The 24,073-nt window shown below is 45.0% G+C and overlaps 1 protein-coding gene across 1 annotated transcript in view; it reads right to left on the reverse strand.

The window, feature by feature from the left end:
* LOC115174068 (CUB and sushi domain-containing protein 3) overlaps nucleotides 1-24,073 on the reverse strand; it is a gene marked incomplete in the record, with an annotated part of 716,433 nt that overhangs the window by 79,638 nt on the left and 612,722 nt on the right. Inside the window, 8 exon segments of the mRNA XM_029732731.1 lie at nucleotides 2,643-2,816; nucleotides 4,413-4,598; nucleotides 5,832-6,005; nucleotides 14,841-15,014; nucleotides 15,874-16,047; nucleotides 17,567-17,761; nucleotides 18,315-18,500; nucleotides 23,638-23,826. Of these exon segments, the coding sequence (XP_029588591.1) occupies nucleotides 2,643-2,816; nucleotides 4,413-4,598; nucleotides 5,832-6,005; nucleotides 14,841-15,014; nucleotides 15,874-16,047; nucleotides 17,567-17,761; nucleotides 18,315-18,500; nucleotides 23,638-23,826 (1,452 nt within the window).

The following is a 24,073-nucleotide window of genomic DNA, read 5'->3' on the forward strand; positions in this document are numbered from 1 at the left end:
GTTAGGGTGGGTTAAAGGACAGATAGGACCCACTGACAGGCCATGGCAGGGTGGGTTTAAAGGACAGGTAGGACTCACTGACAGGCCATGGCAGGGTGGGTTAAAGGACAGGTAGGACTCACTGACAGGCCATGGCAGGATGGGTTAAAGGACAGGTAGGACCCACTGACAGGCCATGGCAGGATGGGTTAAAGGACAGGTAGGGCCCACTGACAGGCCATGGCAGGATGGGTTAAAGGACAGGTAGGACTCACTGACAGGCCATGGCAGGATGGGTTAAAGGACAGGTAGGACTCACTGACAGGCCATGGAAGGATGGGTTAAAGGACAGGTAGGACTCACTAACAGGGTGAGGCAGTGGAGGTGTACCCATTGCTAAAGTCTTTAAACTACAGACAGTCTGTAACAGGGTGAGGGAGGGTGTATACAAGCGCCACAAGTCTTTAAACTACAGACAGTCTGTAACAGGGTGAGGGAGGGTGTATACAAGCGCCACAAGTCTTTAAACTACAGACAGTCTGTAACAGGGTGAGGGAGGGTGTATACAAGCGCCACAAGTCTTTAAACTACAGACAGTCTGTAACAGGGTGAGGGAGGGTGTATACAAGCGCCACAAGTCTTTAAACTACAGACAGTCTGTAACAGGGTGAGGGAGGGTGTATACAAGCGCCACAAGTCTTTAAACTACAGACAGTCTGTAACAGGGTGAGGGAGGGTGTATACAAGCGCCACAAGTCTTTAAACTACAGACAGTCTGTAACAGGGTGAGGGAGGGTGTATACAAGCGCCACAAGTCTTTAAACTACAGACAGTCTGTAACAGGGCGAGGGAGGGTGTATACAAGCGCCACAAGTCTTTAACTAAAGAAAACTATGAAGGGAAGATATGTACTACAGGGATAAATCTTGTGCCAGTAATTTGCACTTTTTGTGATGTCCAATTAAAACTCTTTCAGATTCAAACACCATCTTCTGTATTAAAGGTGAGTACCTGTTTCTCTCTCTATAGATTGAGAGAGAGATGAGGGTGAGAGGATTCCTCTTCAGTCTGCCGTAGTGAAAAGTAGATAAGCAATAAAGAGGAACAGCAAACACTAAGCACCAACCACCAACAGAGTAGTTCCATTACTGGGACTTATTGTCCCAACTGCATTCAAAATGGCACCCTATTCCCTATATACTGCACTACTTTTGACCAGAGCCCAATGTTTTGGTTCAAAGTAGTGCTCTATACAGGGAATAGGGTTTAATTTGGGATGCAGGCCCCAACTTCTGCAAGAGAGGGAATACAGAGGCCCTAATTATCCAGAGAATGACATCCTTCTCCGGCTGAAAAAAATTACTTCAGCCACAAATGTATTTTCCCATCATCCTCGACGGGGTCTTTGTCATATTTACTTAAATGTAGCCATATAACGATTTCCATCCAATCCACATTGTGCACTTTACATATTGAGTGGAAGACAGGGAAGAAGAAGAGGAAGGAGAAAAAAGCTTTATTTTGGGCAGAAGGAAGTAATTCAGGAATGAAGGAAGGAAGTAAGGAAGGCACAGTAACTAAGTCTGTGTGCGTATGAGAGAGAGAGAGACAACGAGAGAGACAGAGAGAGAGACAGAGAGAGAGACAGAGAGTGAGACAGAGAGAGAGACAGAGAGACAGAAAGAGACAGAAAGAGTGAAAGAGTAAAAGAGAGAGAGGAACAAAGAGTAAAAGAATGAGAGAGCGGGAGAAAGAGTAAACAAGAGAGAGAGAGGGAGAGAGTAAAAGAGAGAGAGAGCAGGAGAAAGAGTAAAAGAGAGAGAGAGAGACAGAGAGAGAGAGAGACAGAGAGACAGAGAGAGAGAGACGACTGTGAAGACAGGGGAGTTGTGATGTATTGTAGCCGTAACGTCAATGCCCAGGTACAGCGCCCACGCTAGAGTGAAGATGGTGAACCCTCCTGCCCACACGTTAGTCGATGCCTCGTTTCTTCTGTTCTGCTGGAACCAACGTGTTGCTCCACCACCGCTTTTAAATCCCCCTCCGCTATTAGCAGCTAGTTCTCTATTTTGGAGGTATATCTAAAAGTCCTCGATATGACCTTCTCTCTATTTGTCTCTGTCTGTTTTTAGCTCTTGCAGTGAGCAAAAGTAAGACCAAAAGCTGATGAATATAGATTTGAACATCTGAGCTTGGTCACCATGACAACCTTCCTATAGATCATAATGTAACGTTGCAGATGACTTAGCCATTTGTTACCCTCAGGGCAACCTGAGCCCCAACGCATACACAACCGCACCCACTCACAAACCCCCCCCTAACCACCCAACCTCACAGAACCCCACACAACCGCACCCACTCACAAACCCCCCCCCTAACCACCCAACCTCACAGAACCCCACAAAACCGCACCCACTCACAAACCCCCCCCTAACCACCCAACCTCACAGAACCCCACACAACCGCACCCACTCACAAACCACCCCCTAACCACCCAACCTCACAGAACCCCACACAACCGCACCCACTCACAACCCCCCCCCCCCCTAACCACCCAACCTCACAGAACCCCACACAACCGCACCCACTCACAAACCCCCCTAACCACCCAACCTCACAGGACCCCACACCCCCCCACACACTCACAAACCCCCCTAAATCACCTGAGCAGAAAGGCATGGGTACGCTCCAGTGGCCATTAAGCTGGCAGGTGCGTGCCGACTCGCCCTTCAGCTGCCGCCCCCCTGTGCAGGTGTAGCGAACCGTGGAGCCGAAGGTGAACTTGTCCCCGCTCAGTTGGCCGTTGGGAGGGCACCCAGGGTGACCACAGTCCACCACTGGAGGAGAGAGACACACACAATGGATGCCGTCAGTTCAGAGTACTGACAGGTCTAACGTAGTGGAAGGTGTTGTCTCTACAGGATTGAGGCCACACACTATGGCTGCATCCCAAATGGCAACATATTCACCACTTTTGGCCAGGCCCCATAGGGAATAGAGTGGCATTTGGGATGTAGCCTGTCCAGTATATTAGCAGTAAAGTAAACACTGTTCTGGCCTACGTCTCGATGAGGGAGGATACTGTATCATACAAACTACTTTACTGCTTTCAAAACTAATTCAGATAATACAACCTATGGGCTACATTTCCCAGACACAGATTAAAAGTGCTTTATAGACCAGGACTTGATTTGATCTGGGTCCAGGTACCGTCCAAAATGTACTGTACCCCCTACTGTACCCCTGCTCATAGAATAAGACCAGTGTACTAGCTCCACCATGATCCAAATACAGTATTAGCACTTAAGTACAAAATGGTAACGATCCAAAGTAGATGGTACCATCCTCACCCTTTGTAATAATTCTCAATTTCCTTTTTAATGTTGTAAATTATCAACTTCTTTCTTCAAATATTCACCCTCCAATGTGCTACAATCAGCAAGTTTACTTTAAACTTTCTCCCTTTTTGTCAGCTCCTGGCCGATAAAAAGTTAACGTGGTGAAGCAACGGACAGGATGAGGTGTGTCTAAATGAGAAGAACATTTTGGACACGGTGTCAATGATGCAGGAGGTGGATCAAACAGGGAACTAGGCATCGAGGAGAAAATAGCACAATGATTAGTCCTGTCCAAGGTCTTCTGTCCCATTTAAAACACATGGCAACAGGAACACCAAACTGATAGGGACAAAGAAAGCTCATTTATGGTCAGGTTTAAGATAAAACAGTAGGCGGCACATCATGTTCAATAAGGTTGAGATTGGGTTCAAACTTCAAAGGAGAGAACTGATTGGAGCACACTACGTGCCCCTCAACCAGTAGGAAGCCCAGGTTGTGTTTAGAACTCTGAGACAGCCAGTAGGCAGCCTTGAAGCCAAGCATTTAGACATGCCAAGTTGCCAGTACAGCAGGTCCCTGGTGCGACTTGTTTTAGAGGAGAATGTTGCAGGTACACACCATAAAACAGAAGGATCAGCTGCCAACCTGGCATCCCTAATTAGTGTAATATCCACAGCGCTGTTCCACCTGTCCCTCAATTAGAACACTGATCTTAAGCTGCGGGGGGTCACGCAACTCATTCAGCCTCAATTAAAGGAATAATATGCTAATTAGCCACAAGTGCCAAGTTGCTAAGTCGGCAGTCTCTCTCTGGGAAAGAGACAGTCTGTGAGACAGTGACAACAAATTATAGGAACAGATGACAGTAGATAAATACCACCAATGTTTTTGAGCAGGTGCTGGATATCAAAATAAGTTCAGTGAATGGTAAAAAGAGACTCCGCACACTGCAATCAGCAGTATGCTCCCAATGTGCTTTATCGGTGACAATGTTTTCAACCGTCAAAACTTCTCCAATATACCACATATGAGTATAAGTAGCAGTGTGCAGATCGCTGAGTCTCTTTTGACCATATACAGTGACAACAGACTCACCGATACACTCAGGTAGAGGCTTGTCCCACTGTCCCGTGGGTTGACAGGTGAGAACCGGAGAACCGAACAGGTAGAAACCTGGGTTGCAATCGTAGAACACCACAGTTCCAAAGGTGAAGTTGCCGTGTTCTATCTTACTCTGTCTGATGGAGTTGGCTGGGATCCCAGGATCGGAGCAGTTGACCACTGAAGAGGAAGACAGGGAGGGGGAAATAGACAAGCATGTGTTATTTGGCGGAAACATGTAAGGGATACATTCATTCTAACACTTAGGAGGACACGCCTAACCCTCTGCAGTCACTCATATAGGGCAAAATGCTGACATGAAACTGCCTTTCTGTGATAATCTTCCATTGATCTCAATCCATGGTTCACACTATTGACAACAGAGTGAAGGAAAAGCAGCCAACAAGACCTCAGCATATGTGGGAACTCCTTCAAGACTGTTGGAAAAGCATTCCAGGTGAAGCTGGTTGAGAGAATGCCAAGAGTGTGCAAAGCTGTCATCAAGGCAAAGGGTGGCTACTTTGAAGAATCTCAAATCTCAAATATATTTTGATTTGTTTAACACCTTTTTGGTTACTACATGATTCCATATGTTATTTAATAGTTTTGATATTTTCACTATTATTCTACAATGTAGAAAATAGTAAAAAATAAAGGAAAACCCTTGAATGAGTAGGTGTGTCCAAACTTTTGACTGGTTCTGTGTGTATATATATATATTATTTTTGCAACTAATTTATCGCTAAAAGCTTCTACACAAGCTCCATCAAGTCAATTGATTAAGACATAGTTCTAATGATGTCATATTATTTTCACTTGTTGATATTTTGCTAACATTATCAAAGCAGTATGAACTAGAGGAGACAATGGCCTGTGCTTAAAATGTGTATTTTATTTTATTCCAGGACATCAGTTAACATTGTGTTACTTTTCTAGCCTATGATACCACCACAATCATATCCAATGACGTTCAAGAGGCCGTCTTAGCCTATGATACCACCACAATCATATCCAATGACGTTCAAGAGGCCGTCCTAGCCTATGATACCACCACAATCATATCCAATGACGTTCAAGAGGCCGTCCTAGCCTATGAGACCACCACAATCATATCCAATGACGTTCAAGACGGCGTCCTAGCCTGTGAGACCACCACAATCATATCCAATGACGTTCAAAAGGCCGTCCTAGCCTATGACCCTAACTCACAACAACCACATAACAGACAGAAACACAGAGCAACCAAATGTCCCCATTCAACCTACACAATCATGCTGATTGGTTACAATCCCACTACAAGCCATGATGACCCCCTCCTCCTTCCTCCCCATTTTACCCAGAGTGCACTGCAGTGGTCAGGCGGAACGAGCAAGCGTACTCCGTGTGAATAGAAGACTTAACTTTTTTCCCCACCTTTACACGTTGGTGGTGGCTGGCTCCACTGGCGCGTGGCCTGGCACTGGGCCCTCGAGGGCCCCTCCATCACATAGCCCATGTTGCAGGAGAAGCTCACCACGTCGTTCAGGTTGAAGCCGTTACCGATGGCCCGCCCGTAGATGGGGCTTCCTGGGTGCCCACAGCTGATAGCTGGGGGGAGAGAGAGATATTGACATTGAGATTCCATATTGAATCATACTGTATGTGATGTACCGTATAAAAGGGTAACATTCATATGTAATTGATAACAGATAAGGCTAACTTTTGACTTATACAGAACAAAAATATAAACGCAACATGCAACAATTTAAAAGATTTTACTGAGTTACAGTTCATATAAGGAAATCAGTCAATTAAAATAAATAAATGAGGCCCTAATCTATGGATTTCACGACTGGGTAGGGGGGCAGCCATGGATGGGCCTTAAAAGGCATAGGCCCACCCACTTGGCAGCCAGCCCCACCCACTGGGGAGCCAGGCCCAGCCAATCAGAATGAGTTTTTCCCCACAAAAGGGCTTTATTACAGACAGAAATACTCCTCAGTTTATATTTTTGTTCAGTGTAGGTAATAATCCACCGGGTGCTCATTTGTTCACTGCAAAAACACACCTATTGAGCTTTTAAAGCATAGCTGGACCTTGAACAGGGAATTTAAGCCAAAAATAAACCAGTGGAGCTTGAACACAGCCCCACATTCACTTACTGTGATATGGCTGCGGGCTTTGTTATCAATAGGCTAGAGGCTAGACTATCAACAGTTCAGACAGAATGTCTCAATTACAGAACTACAATGAATAGAAGCGGCGTCCCCGTTCAAGTCAATAATGCCATACAATGGATGGACTGGCGGCCATTTTGAGTGTCTCATTCTATTTCTATGGTCTCAATCACCTCTCAAACTGATATTCAGGAGGACTAATGGCGAAGGACTGTCGTATTGCCGCTTCGTAGACCACTGCCCTGAAGAGTGTCATTCTCCATCAGGTCCCACTGGTCTAAACTCATTGGCCATCTGTCAGCTCACCCGAATGGCTAATCCAATGGATGGCGGCCATTTTCACGCCAATGGCGCAAACCACATTAGTTGTGCTCAATTGCAGGCATTTGCTGAGCGATGCAGAAGTGATGGCTGAGCATACTGTGTAACTGATTATATATCCTCTCTCCAGCTCTGGGAGGCGTTTCTCTGTCCGCCTGGGAGGCATGGGTCCTGGGAGGGGAGAAACTGGTGGTTCTGGGGCCTAATATAAGGGGCCATGGGGACATGATACTAGGAGGGATACTGTAAGCCTGACATTGTGGGACTTTGTGGGATCAGTGAGAGGGAGACTGTCTGGGACTTATGAAATTAAATAATGGACCAGACTGAGTCAGTGAGGGAGAGAGACAAGATGGAGGGAGAGGGAGAGAGAGAGATTGTTTTTTAAATGTATTTTTATTTCACCTTTATTTAACCACCTTTATTACAACTGCGACCTGGCCAAGATAAAGCAAAGCAGTGCAACAAAAAACAACACAGAGTTACACATAGGATAAACAAAAGTACAGACAATAACACAATAGAAAATCTATATACAGTGTGTGCAAATGGAGTAAGAGGGGATAAGTATGGGTGAGTGTTTGTGTACTGGTCTGGAAGTCAGTGTGTTAGGCCAGGTATCCTCAAACTGGGATGGTACTGCAGGGGGTCCACAGCCAGATCTCAAAAGATTTATTATTATTATTATTATATCATTTTTTACATTTCATATTTAAAAAAAATATCAATATTACTAACATCAACAGATTTAACACATTTTGGCCAAGGGATTCATGGAATAAGTTTAGAGCAAGGTTTCCCAACTGGCAGCCCAGTAGGGACAGCAGCAAATCAGCTCCAAGTGATTTACATTGTGTAAATCTGTTCCAAAGTATTCCCACGCATAATGGAATGACATAGTGTACCTGTATGTGATCGTATACAAATGTAAGCAAGGTTTGACATTTTTAAGTTTTAGTCAAATATATCTGTTTGGGCTTCTTGCGGTCAATTTGCGGTCCACAAATTATTTGTAATTATGTTCTGGCGCCCTGACCATCCACTCAATAAAATCATCCTGTGGCTGAATCTAGTTGATGATCCTTGGTATAGATGGTACTACAATACAATGTAATATTATTCATCTACCATTTATGTTCTTAACCCTGGGCAACATGAGCCTGGGAGGCTCACAGGGATATTGGTATCCACATTACTCCACCAATGATACATTTTTCAACTAAATAATGGGCTCCCGAGTGGCGCAGGGTCTGAGGCACTGCATCTCAATGCAAGAGGTGTCACTCTAGTCCCTGGTTCAAATCCAGGCTGAATCACATCCAGCTGTGATTGGGAGTCCCATAGGGTGGTGCACAATTGGCCCATCGTCATCCGGGGTTGGCAGGGGTAGGCCGTCATTGTAAATAAGAATTTGTTCAATTAGGTTAAATTGAAAAAAAAAACGTGTGTTTTTTGTTATACATAAATGCACTGTGATAAAAAAAATCTCTACGTCTCATGGCGAAATGTGTAGAATATTAGCTTTATGCCGCAACAACAAAAAATATATCTGCCCCAAGACAAAATATGTAGAATTGCAGGAAATTAGTTTGAAAACGGCAACATTTTCTCTCTGATGCCAAAAGGTGTCCCAGAGCCCGAGACTTGGTTCGTCCGGCCATCCACTGCCGAAGTCATTGTAAAACTCCTTTTATGCTTTTAAAAAAAAATCTTACTCAAGTTATGAGGAGCTGTTTCGGAACTGTTTTGCTAGCACAGACTGAAATACATTATATATACAAATGTATGTGGACACCCCTTCAAAGTGGATTTAGCTATTTCAGTCACACCCGTTGCTGACAGGTATATAAAATCGAGCACACTGTCATGCAATCTCCACAGACAAATATTGGCAGTAGAATGGCTTTACTGAAGAGCTCAGTGACTTTCAACGTGGCACCGTCATAGGATGCCACCTTTCCAACAAATCAATTTGTCATATTTCTGCCCTGCTAGAGCTGCCCCGGTCAACTGTAAATGCTGTTATTGTGGAGTGGAAATGTCTAGGAGCAACAAGGGCATAGCCACGACGTGGTAGAAGACACAAGCTCACAGAACAGGACCGCCGTGTGCTGAACCGCGTAACGTGTAAAAATCGTCTGTCCTCGGTTGCAACACTCACTATCGAGTTCCAAACTGCCTCTGGAAGCAACGTCAGCACAATAACTGTTCGTCGGGAACTTCATGAAATGGGTTTCCATGGCAGAGCAGCAGCACACAAGCCTAAGATCACCATGCTCAATGATAAACGTCGGCTGGAGTGGTGTCACACTCACTTCCATTGGAATTTGGAGCAGTGGAAATGCGTTCTCCGGTGTGATGACTCACGCGTCACCATCTGGCAGGACGACGAAAGAATCTGGGTTTGGCGAACGCCAGGAGAACGCTACCTGCCCGAATGCACAGTGCCAACTGTAAAGCTTGGTTGAGGAGTTTACCACATCAGCCACAAGCTTCATTAATAACGCCCTCTGATGAGCCATCAAAAAAGCAAAGCGTCAATACAGGACTAAGATCGAATCCTACTACGCTGGCTCTGACGCTCGTTGGATGTAGCAGGGCATGCAAAGTATCACAGATTACAAAGGGAAAACCAGCCGTGAGCTGCCCACTGACGTGTGCCTACCATATGAGCTATATGCCTTCTACGCTCGCTTCGAGGCAAGCAACACTGAACCATGCAGGAGAGCACCAGCTGTTCCAGATGAACATCGCTGATAACGCTCTCCTTAGCCAATGTGAGTAAGACCGTCCTTTAACATTCACAAGACCGCAGGGCCAGACGGATTACCAGGACGCGTACCCAGAGCATGCGGTAGACTACTGCACGGCAAGCAATATCGATGCACCAAGTCTGGAACCAACAGGACCCTGAACAGCTTCTATCCCCAAGCCATAAGATTGCTAAATAGTTAGCTAAATAGTTCATCAAATAACTACCCGGTCTATCTGCATTGACCCTTTTTGCACAAACTTCTTTTAAGTCATTACATACAGTACACGCTGCTTCTACTGTTTATTGTCTACCCTGATGCCTAGTCACTTTATTCATAGGTATATGTACATATCTACCTCAATTACCTCGTACCCCTGCACATTGACTCAGTACTGGTACCCCGTGTATGTAGCCAAGTTATCGTTACTCATTGTGGATTTATTATTACGTGTTTTACTTTTGTATTATTTCTCTGTTTTCTTTCTCTCTGCATTGTTGGGAAGGGCCTGTAAGTAAGCATTTCACTGTTAGTCTACACCTGTTGTTTACGAAGCATGTAACAAATTAAATTTGATTTGATCCCTGTTGAATTTAATATCACAAACGGGGTCCCTGAGCCAATGGGTGAGTGATTGTGTGCTGGTCTGGAAGTCAGTGTTAAGGTGTGAAGGCCCTAACTCCAAGTGTATGTGCCCTAGAAATCTGCTGATATTTAAAGTGTGTAGGTAACAGCAGGGGTGTGAGTATCTGTGTGTATGTGTGTCACCACGCAAAAAACCCAGACCCACTGTGCTTTTTTTTCAATTAATGTTTTGACATGTGCAGGAACAAACAGGCAGACACAGAGCAGACACAGAGCAGACACAGAGCAGACACACAGCAGACACAGAGCAGACACAGAGCTGACACAGAGCAGACACAGAGCAGACACAGAGCAGACACAGAGCAGACACAGAGCAGACACAGAGCAGACACAGAGCAGACACAGAGCAGACACAGAGCAGACACAGAGCAGACACAGAGCAGACACAGAGCAGACACAGAGCAGACACAGAGCAGACACAGAGCAGACATAGAGCAGACACAGAGCAGACACAGAGCAGACACAGAGCAGACACAGAGCAGACACAGAGCAGACATAGAGCATTACTTCCACCTCCTCTTCTCCATTTTGGGGAATTGAGAGTAATCCTTTCCTCTGGCCTCTGTCCTCCAGCCACCTCAGTCACAGCTAGTCCACCACAGTTAACTACTGACCTGTATCCCACTCCAGGCACTTCTTCTCTACCCTACTGCAGACAATGTCAAAAAACATTTTTTCTAATGAACTTGATAATGTTACATTTTCAAAGTCATGTGGCCTTTTAGTGACGTGAATCGTCAGAGAAAATAAATGTTTATGCTTTAATATTTTTCACTGCTGTAGGCATCACACGATAAGGAGGATATAACCACTGTCAAAGTTGAAATTGAAGTTGAAGCAGCAAGCCACATCTGTCTTTGTCTGCACCGAGGTTTTAGACTGGCCCACTGGGCTAAAGATGGACCAGCGTATCTGGCATTTGCCCAAACTGGCATTATGGCCAGTCCGTTTCTGGGTTCTCTGTCCCACTAAGCCTGTGAGGGAGAACCTGAACCTGAAGGTCTCAATGTCTGTAGAAAGTGATTCCTCACTTCAGTCTTGTTTTTCTCCTTCTCAACCCTGGCGGGTCCACACATTACTCATTGCCATTCGCCGCTGCTCTCTCTCCCTTTCTCGCTCTCTCTCGCTCTCTCCCTCCCCCCTCCCTCTCTTTCCCATGTTCTCACAAACAACTGCATTTGCATAATTACAGATGCAATTTGTCTCTCTTTGCAAAGAAGCAATTTCCCCTTCATTTGAGCACTGTCTATAACCAGAATTTAAAACCACATCATTGCACATTAAAATAGCTGATCTCAACCTCAAATACATGCACGTGAATGTGGTGGTACAGGCACACACACACACACACACACACACACACACACACACACACACACACACACACACATACACTCCCCATCCCCCCACACACCCAAGGGGTGAAATAAAATCCTATTTTCCATGAAGAAGTGTTGGCCTAGCTCCATGGTTGATCAGTGAGCCAGAGGCCTAGTCTTTGTGAGAGCCAGTTGAGGAGATACGGTTCACTACCATTTCAGTAGGAGACAAAGTTAAACGGCCCTGGCCTGCTCATATCTCCAGTAGCTATTTCTGTTTAAATTGCTGCTAGCTTTACACAGCATATTGTCTTTATAAAAACACTGGGCATCATCACCACGATTACTGCCAGAGAGACAACGTTATCAGACAACAAACGGTTTGCTTATAGCCTATAGGAAACATATTGTTTCAGACACTATAATTTGATAACAGAATATAGAAATATTGTTCTAACCATATAGTTAATAATATTAATAATAATATTAATAATAATAATAAAGCCTAGACATGTGCCAGGGCTGTGACGTGGTAAAGGTGTGCCAGCGCTGTGACGTGGTAAAGGTGTGCCAGAGCTGTGACGTGGTAAAGGTGTGCCAGGGCTGTGACGTGGTAAAGGTGTGCCAGCGCTGTGACGTGGTAAAGGTGTGCCAGCGCTGTGACGTGGTAAAGGTGTGCCAGCGCTGTGATGTGGTAAAGGTGTGCCAGCGCTGTGACGTGGTAAAGGTGTGCCAGCGCTGTGACGTGGTAAAGGTGTGCCAGCGCTGTGACGTGGTAAAGGTGTGCCAGGGCTGTGACGTGGTAAAGGTGTGCCAGGGCTGTGACGTGGTAAAGGTGTGCCAGCGCTGTGACGTGGTAAAGGTGTGCCAGCGCTGTGACGTGGTAAAGGTGTGCCAGGGCTGTGACGTGGTAAAGGTGTGCCAGGGCTGTGACGTGGTAAAGGTGTGCCAGCGCTGTGACGTGGTAAAGGTGTGCCAGGGCTGTGATGTGGTAAAGATGTGCCAGCGCTGTGACGTGGTAAAGGTGTGCCAGCGCTGTGACGTGGTAAAGGTGTGCCAGGGCTGTGACGTGGTAAAGGTGTGCCAGCGCTGTGACGTGGTAAAGGTGTGCCAGGGCTGTGACGTGGTAAAGGTGTGCCAGCGCTGTGACGTGGTAAAGGTGTGCCAGCGCTGTGACGTGGTAAAGGTGTGCCAGGGCTGTGACGTGGTAAAGGTGTGCCAGGGCTGTGACGTGGTAAAGGTGTGCCAGCGCTGTGACGTGGTAAAGGTGTGCCAGCGCTGTGACGTGGTAAAGGTGTGCCAGCGCTGTGACGTGGTAAAGGTGTGCCAGGGCTGTGACGTGGTAAAGATGTGCCAGCGCTGTGACGTGGTAAAGGTGTGCCAGCGCTGTGACGTGGTAAAGGTGTGCCAGCGCTGTGACGTGGTAAAGGTGTGCCAGCGCTGTGACGTGGTAAAGGTGTGCCAGGGCTGTGACGTGGTAAAGGTGACACGGAATAGAGTGAAGTTGCCCCTAGACACTGATCTTGGGTCAGTTTAGCATTTTCCCCACTAATGGTTAACAAATTTGGGAGGGGAAGCTGATCCTAGATCTGTACCTAGGGAAAACGTCACCCAGAGTGATCACCTTCAGGTCCGCGGTGCTGCGTTCTGTCTGTTTATCTCCAGATCGCAGGAAACAGGGGATTTGCATTGCCTGTCTTTCACACACACCACTATTGCCTCGCTGCATTAAACGGAGAAAGAGCAGTTTCCTCAGGCAAACTTGGAAGATGTATCTATTTGAAGATACTGTAGACTATCACAAGCAGTCTGTCCACCAACCGTATATGACTAATACCTTCTATGACATCTACCGCTTGCATCATTCCATCTAGATTAGTAACGCTATAAAACACAATAAGACAAATAACTGTCTGTAAAAGTGCATGCTGCGTCATCATTCTACATGTTCCTTTCAGTTCCAGTAAAAACGGGCAAATAGGGAAGGCTCCTTGTGTGTGAGCGCAGAGAGAAGGAAGAGAACGTTGTATATGTCAGGGTCTTTGTGAACTGCAGGGGGAGCTCGGGAGTGCTACTCGACTCGTTAGCCTGGAGACAGCATAATTACGCAGCGTGGTGACTCCCTTCTACCCTTTGCATTCTAAAGCAGTGTTATTAGTCAACTGTGTCTGAGCTGACGCTCACCCAAAAGTGTTTGCAGAGGTGTGAAGAAGACTCTACTCTGTTTAACATTACATTTGTGGGAGAATATATAGAGACTTTTTTTTTTTTCCTCAACTGTGTTATGAAAAATCATGAACCACAAAAAATGAATCAAGCACAGGAATTTGGTGGCATCTTAATTGGGGAAGACGTGCTTGTGGTAATGGCTGGAGTGGAATAACTGGAATGATATCAAATACATTAAACACATGGTTTCCAAATTGTTATTTACAATGATGGCCTATTAGAAGGCAAAAGGCCTCCTACGGGAATGGGAGCTGGGATTAAAAATGTAAAATAAAAATATCACGACAAGAGAGACACCACAACAACACATAAAGAGAGACTTAAGACAATTAAATGATGTCTCTAAATCAGGGTCAGTTTGGCAGCTGGGGTGAAAGAGGAGCGATTACGACAGAGGAAACCACGTCTAGATTTAACTTTAGATTGCAGCTTTGATATGTGCTAAGAGAAAGACAGTGTACCTTCTAGTCATACTCCCAAGTACTTGTATCTCAAGCTCTAAACCCTCAGAGGTAGTAATCACACCTGTGGGGAGAGGGGCATTCTTCTTACCAAATCACATGACCTTTGTGTTGGAGGTGTTCAGAACAAGGTTAAGGGCATAGAAAGCTTGTTGGATACTAAGAAAGCTTTGTTGTAGAGCTTTTAACACAACATCTGGGGACGGGCCAGCTGAGTATAAGACTGTATCTGCATATAAATGGATGAGAGAGCTTCCTACTGCCTGAGCTATGTTGTTGATGTAAATTGAGAAGAGCGTGGGGCCTAGGATCGAGCATTGGGGTACACCCTTGGTGACAGGCAGTGGCTGAGACAGCAGATGTTCTGACTTTATACACTGCACTCTTTGCGAGAGTTAGTTAGCAAACCAGGCCGAAGACCCCTCAGAGACACCAATGCTCCTTAGCCGGCCCACAAGAATGGAATGGTCTACCGTATCAAAAGCTTTGGCCAAGTCAATAAAAATGTGAGTGTGTCAGAGAGAGCGAGACTACTCACACACGCAGGAAGGCAGCTGTCCAGACCAGTTGTGGTCCTGCAGGCAGATCCGCACCGAGGAGCCGATGAGGCGGAAGCCTGGGATGCACTGGTACACTACCGTCTCTCTGTAGCCAAAGTTCTCCCCGATCACCTGGCCGTTCACTATGGTCTCCGGAATACCACAGTGGCCCGCTGGAGAGAAACACAAAAACAATAGTTAGAGGAGGGAGAGGAGAGAGAGAGCAAGAGAAGAGAAAGGGGGGAGAGAGATAGAGAGATAAGACAGAGAGAGAGAGAGAGTGGGAGATAAAGAGAGATGGAGAGAGAGGGAGAAAGGGAGCGAAGGCGAAAGAGAATCAGGGAGAGAGAGAGAGAGCGAAAGAGAGAGTCAGAGAGAGAGAGCCAATGTTATGTTTACTGTTAATTTGTACTGTTAATTTCACTTTGGTTTATTATCTATTTCACTTGCTTTGGCAATGTTAACATATGTTTCCCATGCCAATAAAGCCCTTAAATGGACTTGAATTGAAATTGAATTGAGAGAGAGAGAAAGAGAGAGGAGGAGGAGAGAGGGGGAGAGAGATGGGAGAGTTAGGGGGAAGAGGGAGAAAGAGAAGTCTTGTAATGTACTGTACAGTCCTGTTCTGTGAAGGTTACAGACAGAGTACAGTATTGAGATGCTAATTTAAACAGTCAGGTCGCAGAGATATTTTTAGTCCACATACGTGTGTCAGAGAAAAGATGGAAGCCCAAAATAGACAGTTGTCCCTGCTTCCACAGACTTGGCATCAGCAGACAGAAAAGTTAGACTGTAAAGCTATTTTAACACATTAGAAAGATGTTCCTTAGAGGGGGAGACTTAAAATAACTCTACAACAACCAAAACATTGTTAGGGCTGTAGATACTGTAGCCTACATTTCACAGACAGACAACACAATGTGGGTAATAACTCTAAATAATCTTAACATTCTCTCAGAGTCTGGAGAATGACTTGGTTGTTTCACACAAAGACAGAGAACAGAGATGTGGGGAACAAATAGGTTGTTTTACCCAAGCAGCGCGTCTCCTGCCCACTCCACAGTCCAGAGGGGAGACATTCTCTCACGGTAGAGCCCACCAGCATGAACCCTGCGTCACACATGAAGATGGCGGTCGCCCCGAAGGTCATCTGCGTACCAATCTTCTTCCCATTGGGCGGGCCAGGGAGGTCTCCACAGGAAATGACTGTGACACAGACAATAACAGAGACATCATCTCCCAGCTCACAAACCAATGGCATAAACAAACATATGAGAGATATTGTCTCAAACCACTCTCAGAGTTGAGTATAACAATTCTTTGTATTCTTGGTTAATAAATAAGACACAGGCTGATCCCTTACAGTTCAAATGGTAATTCAATCGAAGCTATTTTTGCCAAGTTTTAATTGATCTGTCAACTGTTTCTGTGGTATTTGTAAGTGAAGGTGAGTCATATTATTTGGTTTTTGGGATCCTTGGAACAGGAGAGGAGACAAGGTAGGGGAGAAGAGAGAGGAGGTGCAGAGAGGAGAGGAGAGAGGAGAGGATGGAGCGGAGAGGAGGAGAAGGGAAGGGAGGAGGGACAGGAGAGGAGAAGGGAGAGAAGAGAGGAAGAGTGGAGTGGAGGTAAAGGGTGGGGAGAGGAGGTAAAGGGAGAGGAGAGAGGAGAGGAGGTAAAGGGAGACGAGAGTGGAGGTAAAGGGAGAGGACGTAAAGGGATAGGAGGTAAAGGGAGAGGAGAAGTGATAAAGGGAGAGGAGGTAAAGGAAGAGGAGAGGAGGTAAAGGGAGAGGAGAGGAGGTAAAGGGAGAGGAGAAGTGATAAAGGGAGAGGAGGTAAAGGAAGAGGAGAGGAGGTAAAGGGAGAGGAGAGGAGGTAAAGGAAGAGGAGAGGAGGTAAAGGGAGAGGAGAGTTGGTAAAGGGAGAGGAGAGAGGTAAAGGGAGAGGAGAGGAGGTAAAGGGAGAGGAGAGTTGGTAAAGGGAGAGGAGAGGAGGTAAAGGGAGAGGAGAGGAGGTAAAGGGAGAGGAGGTAAAGGGAGAGGAGGTAAAGGGAGAGGAGAGGAGGTAAAGGGAGAGGAGAGGAGGTAAAGGGAGAGGAGAGGAGGTAAAGGGAGAGGAGAGGAGGTAAAGGGAGAGGAGGTCAAGGGAGAGGAGGTAAAGGGAGAGGAGGTAAAGGGAGAGGAGAAGAGGTAAAGGGAGAGGAGAGGAGAGTTGGTAAAGGAAGAGGAGAGAGGTAAAGGGAGAGGAGGTAAAGGGAGGTTGGAGGTGGCCTGGGATTCTGTTTGTTTATTTCTGTTTTGGAAAAATTGAAACCATAAAAATCTATGTGGTCAAGTCTAGTGCATTCACTATCCTCCCACATCCACATCCAAGCACACCTGCAAATGATACTACTTTTAATTAACATCTCAAAGACGTCTCTATCTCACCTATCTGTCTCATTATTGACTATTTGGGGTCAAAATATCACATACCAATCTTAGGATTCTGCTCAAGGTTGGACAAACATTCAACACTCCCTAGAGCAGACTGTAGCAAAATGAAGCAAACTTAACACAACATGCTTCATGTGTAAAGTCCCATTTGCTAAGTGAAATTGCTAATCATGACATAGACATGCAATACGCCTTAGGCACACAGCATAAACACAACATGCTTCTGACATGGAGATGGTGTAAAAAGTCCCAGGTAAAAATATAAATTATTGTCCGCCCTTTACTCACTCTGGCAGTGAGGCCTTTCATTCCTCCAACTCCACACGCCGTTGGCCGTGCACTGGATGTGGGCGGGGCCTAGGCGGTAGTAGCCCGGGTCACAGTTGAAGATAATCTTGGTCCTGTACTCATAGTGGGAGCCGTTCACGATCCTCCACCTCCCGTGTTCCAGAGAGAAGGAGCCGATGCTTGGACACACCACCACTATCACACACACACACACACACACACACACACACAGGTTCACAGGCACAGTCACACACGCGTGCATGCGCACACACAGCAGGCATTATTATCCAGAGCGACTTACTGTCAGAAGATAATTGGCATAACCTCTGATTCCTTCCCACACAGTTCTCCATTACTATTGTATTATTTTCTGTGTTAACTGTTGACCTCCATTTGCGCTGCTTTGTGAGGCAGCCAGGCATTTTAAACAGCCATCTTAACGGGAAATAACTTCATGTTTTGACAAAATACAGACTAATGAATAAGTGAGGGATTGCCTTCGAGGGGGGAACTTATTTTAATAGGGAAGTAATTGACCTCATGGGAGCTGTGAGGTGAACGCACAAACACACACACATACACACTCACAATTACAGTCACGCATACACACAAATATACTCTCTGCCCCTGCTTTACCTGTCCCAGCTGCTGGACTAACCTCCTAGCCTAACGTTAGCTACCTGGGCAGCGCGCACAAATGCCCTCATACACCCCCCCCTCACTAGCTTCCTAGCCTAACGTTAGCTACCTGAACAACGGGGGATCTTGTTGTGGTTGCTCCAGGTGCCGTCCGGCTGGCAGACGGCGCTGGTCAGCTCTTTGGAGGACAGGCGGTAGCCGTCATTGCAGAAGTAGGTCACGTGTGTGCCCACTGAGTAGTCCACCGTTAGCACTCCTCCGTTCAACGGCGCCTTGGGCACCCCGCAGGACACCGCTGCCATGGGGTAGACCAGGGGAGAGGTGGGGAGAGGAGGAGGAGGGGCGCCCAGGGGAGGAGGAGGGGCGAGGAGGGGAGACCAGGGGAGGAGGATGAGAGGGGAGGAGGAGGGGCGACCAGGGGAGGAGGATGGGAGAGGAGGATGGGAGACCAGGGGAAAGGGAGGGGAGACCAGTGGAGAGGAGGAGAGACCAGGAGAGGAGGAGGGGAGACCAGGAAAGGAGAGGAGACCAGAGGAGGGGAGACCAGAGGACGGGAGACCAGGGGAGGAGGAGGATACAGGAGGAGAGGAAGAGAGGCGTGTCAGCACTTATTCTGCTCAAAGGAATTACACTCAGGGTTATTTATCAAAGGAATTACACTCAGGGTTATTTATCAAAGGAATTTCACTCAGGGTTATTTATCAAAGGAATTACACTCAGGGTTATTTATCAAAGGAATTACACTCAGGGTTATTTATCAAAGGAATTTCACTCAGGGTTATTTATCAAAGGAATTACACTCAGGGTTATTGCACTATTCACACCACGCCCTCAAATCAGTCTCACACACATAGATAAACTCACACATACAGAGCACTCAAATAACAGACAGTCTCTCACACACACACCAACAGTACACAACTCACACAAGGAGATCAACACAAACCGTTTCAACACAAAGGCCTGCTGACGACATTGGTCAGAGAGATAAAGTAACACTACTCACACAAAGACCCACTGACTATACCACTATAGACAGACTGTCAGTACAGTGAGGAACATTGATTCTGCTTCCACATATTCTTCTAACACACAGAGACCATATAATGATACTGATTCTCTTCCTGTTCCTTCATCTTCTAACACACAGAGACCATATAATGATACTGATTCTCTTCCTGTTCCTTCATCTTCTAACACACAGAGACCATATAATGATACTGATTCTCTTCCTGTTCCTTCATCTTCTAACACACAGAGACCATATAACGATACTGATTCTCTTCCTGTTCCTTCATCTTCTAACACACAGAGACCATATAACGATACTGATTCTCTTCCTGTTCCTTCATCTTCTAACACACAGAGACCATATAATGATACTGATTCTCTTCCTGTTCCTTCATCTTCTAACACACAGAGACCATATAATGATACTGATTCTCTTCCTGTTCCTTCATCTTCTAACACACAGAGACCATATAATGATACTGATTCTCTTCCTGTTCCTTCATCTTCTAACACACAGAGACCATATAATGATACTGATTCTCTTCCTGTTCCTTCATCTTCTAACACACAGAGACCATATAATGATACTGATTCTCTTCCTGTTCCTTCATCTTCTAACACACAGAGACCATATAATGATACTGATTCTCTTCCTGTTCAATCATCTTCTAACACACAGAGACCATATAACGATACTGATTCTCTTCCTGTTCCTTCATCTTCTAACACACAGAGACCATATAATGATACTGATTCTCTTCCTGTTCCTTCATCTTCTAACACACAGACAGCATTGACACAACTTCCACACATTAACACGCTGCTCACTCAACCCGCACTGACTATCTACTGACAAAGTAATGGCCACTCAATCTTTACACAGTGACAAAGGATCACCTTATATGAACTGATTTACAGAGACACAGAAAAACATTTTTTGATAGCGATAAAGAAACCAAAACAAACACACAGACAAGGTTGAAAAGAAAATAACTTCGTCCCCTTTCAAGCAGAGGTGGAAGTGTACGAGTTATTTTAGTTTTTCCACCGTGTAGATTTTTGGGGGGCGGGGACCTTCTTCCAAACACACAAACAAACAAGGAATTGTGGCTGTAGACACTGAACGTACAAAACATTAGGAACACCTCTATGTCACTCAGCGTATGTCGGAAGTCATTCTGAATAAGGGGAATGGCATAATTTCTTCCTGCTATAACAATAGGTATATTGTTGTGGGAAAAGCTGGAGAAGTGAATGATAATTATAAAGTGAAAGAGTAAGCAAAAACAAACAGAGGCTCTGAGGAGATTATAACTATGCTGTGTGTGTATGTGTGTGTATGTATGCGTGTGTATGTGTGTGTGTGTGTGTGTTTCTCTGCTAAGGAAAATGTGAAACTATTCAGTTTCTTTCTGCCACCTACTCTCTGGTGAGTGTCACTCCTACAGTCAAAAAACATTCAGTCATTTTTTTTACATAAGGTTTTAGCATACTCCCCACTAGCTAACAGAATATGATTAGACCCATCCTTATATTTTCTCTCTCTTTCTCTCCAATCAGTTTGGAATACTATGGAGGCTGCGTCTCAATTGGCTCCCTATTCCCCTACCTTTATAGTGCGTTACCCATAAGGCTCTGCTCAAAAGTAGTGCACATTAGGTATTTTATCAGGATCCCCATTAGCTGTTGCAAAAGCAGCATCTACTCTTCCTGGGGTCCACACAGAACATAAAACATAATACAGAATGACATAATACAGAACATCACTAGACAAGAAGAGCTTAACCTTCTTTGGGATAGGTGGCAGTATTTTCACGACCGGATAAAAAACGTACCCGAATTAATCTGCTTACTACTCCTGCCCAGAAACTAGAATATGCATATAAATAGTAGATTTGGATGGAAAACACTCTAAAGTTTCTAAAACTGTTTGAATGGTGTCTGTGAGTATAACAGAACTCATATGGCAGGCCAAAACCTGAGAAGATTCCATATAGGAAGTGCCCTGTCTGACAATTTGTTATCCTTCTGTTCCATCTCTTTCAAAAATACAGCATCTGTGCTGTAACGTGACATTTTCTAAGGCTTCATTGGCTCTCTAAAGCCGCCAGAAAGTGGAATGAGGTGTCTGCTGTCTCTGGGCGAAGAACAGCAGGAGAATTTGTAAGTGGTCAGCCTGGGGACAGTGACACTGGAGATGCGCGGTCACGAGACTACATTTTTTTCTTTCAGCCTTTGAATGAATACAACGTTGCCCGGTTGGAATATTGTCGCTATTTTACGAGAAAAATAGCATAAATTAGTAGCATGATTTTAAACAGCATTTGACATGCTTCTAAGTACGGTAATGGAATATTTAGATTTTTTTGGTCACGAAATGTGCTCGCGCGTCACCCTTCGGATACTGACCTCAACGCACGAACAGAACGGAGCTATTTGAATATAACTATGGATTATTTGGAACCAAAACAACATTTGTTGTTGAAGTAGAAGTCCTGGGAGTGCATTCTGACGAAGAACAGCAAAGGTAATCAAATTTTTCTAATAGCCATTCTGAGTTTAGGTTGTCCCAAACTTGGTGGGTGCCAAAATAGCTAGCCGTGATGGACGAGCTATGTACCCAGAATATTGCAAAATGTGCTTTTGCCAAAAAGCTATTTTAAAATCTGACACCGCGATTGCATTGTATCTATAATTCTTAAAATAATTATGTATTTTGTGAACGTTTATCATGAGTAATTTAGTAAATTCACCGGAAGTTTGCGGTGGGTATGCTAGTTCTGAACATCACATGCTAATGTAAAAAGCTGGTTTTTGATATAAATATGAACTTGATTGAACAAAACATGCATGTATTGTATAACATAATGTCCTAGGTGTGTCATCTGATGAAGATCATCAAAGGTTAGTGCTGCATTTAGCTGTGGTTTGGGTTTATGTGACATATATGCTTGCTTGGAAAATGTCTGTGTGATTATTTGTGTCTATGTACTCTCCTAACATAATCTAATGTTTTGCTTTCGCTGTAAAGCCTTTTTGAAATCGGACAATGTGGTTAGATAAAGGAGAGTCTTATCTTTAAAATGGTGTAAAATAGTTGATTGTTTGAGAAAATTGAATTGTGGTGCTTTAGTTGGTTTTGTATTTCGTGCCGTGCGATGCCATTGGCTGTTGGCTAGGGGTTCCGCAGGCGGAACGGGGTTCCACTAGCGGAACGTCTGTCCTCAACAGGTTTTAAGGACAGAACTACATACATTTAAATGACGGTTCAATCACACCGACAGCGTCATTGCATTTTTGGTACACCAGAATGACATTCATTTCCAATGAAGCCCTGTGTTTACCTTTCATTTATTTATTTCACCTTGCAGCGTTGCGTCGCAGAGGCAGTTGCAGTGCGTTCTGTGTGGTGCATACTTAGGATTTATCTAACGTATGCATCTAACTGTATGTGTAGACTGCTTGACAGAAATGGTAGCAGAAGATGAATGTTGAACTTTTGTTGCATATATATCCAGATGATGCTGCGTACTATTTTTCACACGGACACTGTCGGTGTGATCGAAGCGTAAGGTGCCGCTCAGAACTAACCCGGAGGTTAGTATCTGTCTGTTTGGATATACATCCACTATTGGTATTTGAACTTGTTGTCAGTGTAAAAATATTGTCAAGATCTAGATTTAATCATCAAGACCATATGGTCTCCTTATATTATGAGGACGGCCAATCACATACGATATTTTCACATCGGTCTTTTTCAGAGCTGATTTGATTGGTCAAAAGACCAATTAATGAAATCAAATCTGAATTGGGCTGCCTGTGTAAACACAGCAACGTAAGTCATATTATGGGTGTCACTCCATTTTAGTGTCCCTCGAGCCTCTGTCACCTGACAGTAAGGTGGCATCAAATCACATTAAATCACTGAGTGGAGCTTTAGACAAAACCAGTCTTTTTTTTTTTTTACAGGAAAATAGGGGACATTTATTTCTATTCTGGCTCTCACATTTCATGTAGAAAAAACTAGCTGGAGGTAGATAGGTGTTGAGTAGCTACAATGGAAATGGACCTCTTATATGTGACACACTAGTACATACAACAGGATGAGAATTATATTCCTGGAAAATTATAGTCAAATTGTAGTAGTATAGTATTGAGCAATTCAACTCATGAGTCGTGACTAAAATAGGACAGCTTTTTAATTTAGGAAGCTTTATTAATATCTGGTTCCTGATCAGGGACAATACTGCTAGTGGTACTGCAGCATATCATAGTGATCTAAAGCATTTCAACGACATGTGGCTGACTGTTAATAATTCACTGCTTTAACTGTAAAACATCTGTCCACATTAGATTGACAGTTAAGAACTATCCTTGCCCCTTTCCACCCTTCCCCTTGCCCTATAACACCCTGATCTCACCTTGGCAAGCCGGAACGGGGGAGTCCCAGGCGAAGTATCCGTAGGGGTTCTTCCTGCACACGGCCGTACTGTTCCCTATGAGGCGGTATCCCCGGTCACAGGCCCAGCGGACCAGGCTGTTGAGGTGACCTCCAGTCTGGCTGCTGATGGACCCCTGCAGGGGCGAGTCAGGGGTGCTGCAGTACAGGGCTGGAGGGAGACACACACAAAAAAACACACACACACACACACACACACACACACACACACACACACACACACACACACACACACACACACACACACACACACACACACACACTAGATCAGTAAGCTGGTAGTTATAACCAGAGCCTTATTACTGTAATATAAGACTCTGATCTAGTACTACTGGTACTAATGTAACAACACAGAGCATCTTTATAGTATTTCAACTAGATGTGGGGCATTCATTTGT

Source organism: Salmo trutta, chromosome 34 (genome assembly GCF_901001165.1).
Source record: "Salmo trutta chromosome 34, fSalTru1.1, whole genome shotgun sequence".
Lineage (NCBI taxonomy): Eukaryota > Metazoa > Chordata > Actinopteri > Salmoniformes > Salmonidae > Salmo > Salmo trutta.